Here is a 1,211-nt window from a genome sequence, read left to right on the forward strand (position 1 = left end):
TGATAAACTGTTACTGTATTATTATTAATTATTCGTGTTAAATAAATCACAAATCTTTAACGTTAAGCATGCATTTTAAAATATTTACAATTATAATTAAATAACATTAATTATTGTCTTAGAAAAATATAAATCAAATAAGAACGAACTATATTATCGAATCCCTTCATCCCTCCCCCCCATACAAATAAATAAACGAAATGGCAAGGATCGGACAGTCTCTCTATTAAAAAATAATAATTAATAATAATTAATCATTAACACACACACGAATAAGATAAACGAGATCGATAAAAGAAACTAAAGCTTGTTAACGAGAAAAAAAACTTAACAAAATAATTAATAATATTTGAAGAAACGTGTTTTGATTTCAATTATTACAAATACGATATTTAATTTCAATCGAACAAAAAATGGATAAGAAAAGTAAAGTAAAATAAAGAAGAAAAAAATGAGAGAAAGGTGGAGGAAGAGGAAGAGGGATGGGGTGGGTATTATTTGTTTATGCTGGGTTAATTAGGAAATAAATAAGGAAGAAAATAATTGGAAAAAAAATCCGTGTCGTGCCAATGACACAACGTGCCAAAAGTCGAGTCCATTTTGGGACGTTGACTGTTTCAGTTTATCCGCTCGACCGCAGGTCCGGTGGCGGGAGAGGAGAAGGTGTGACTATCAATCCGCGATGTCGGTTGAATTAGATAAATACGAAGAAGAAAATAATGATGATGATGATGATGATAATGGTGGTGGTGATAATAATCTTAATCAACGTCAACGTCAACGACAACGACAACAACAACAACAACAACAACAACAGGAAAGTTCTATGCAATTGGTTGCACGTAGTGAAAATAATACTACTACTATTACAACTACTACTACAACTACTACAACTACTATTACTACTGCCAATAATAACAGTCACGACGCTAATAATATTTTATTAAAACCAAACGAAACGAAAGGACAACAGCAACAACAATAATCATCGAGTCCGAACAAACGCAATGTTGATGGATGATATAAACAAAAATTCTTTTTTCATTATTAATTAAAAAGAAAAGAAAAATTATATATATATATGATTTATTAATAGTAGGTTTTCTTTTGCTTGATCAAATTTACTTTTGCCATTACAAAAAACTGCGAAAGTATATATATATATATATATATATTATATATAATATAATATAATATAATTATATAATATT

The 1,211-nt window shown here is 28.7% G+C and overlaps 1 protein-coding gene across 1 annotated transcript in view; it reads left to right on the plus strand.

Annotated features, from left to right (window-relative positions):
- The window catches only part of LOC106787822 (calcitonin gene-related peptide type 1 receptor-like), a 10,917-nt gene extending 9,781 nt beyond the window's left edge, over nucleotides 1-1,136 (plus strand). Inside the window, exon 9 of the mRNA XM_014750522.1 lies at nucleotides 641-1,136. Coding sequence (XP_014606008.1) covers nucleotides 641-985 — 345 coding nt within the window. The 3' untranslated portion in view covers nucleotides 986-1,136. The remainder of the gene's footprint in view (nucleotides 1-640) is intronic.
- The last annotated feature ends 75 nt before the right edge of the window (nucleotides 1,137-1,211 follow it).

This window comes from Polistes canadensis, unplaced genomic scaffold (genome assembly GCF_001313835.1).
Source record: "Polistes canadensis isolate GaletaPanama2010 unplaced genomic scaffold, ASM131383v1 scaffold_4, whole genome shotgun sequence".
In the NCBI taxonomy this organism is placed as follows: Eukaryota; Metazoa; Arthropoda; class Insecta; order Hymenoptera; family Vespidae; genus Polistes; species Polistes canadensis.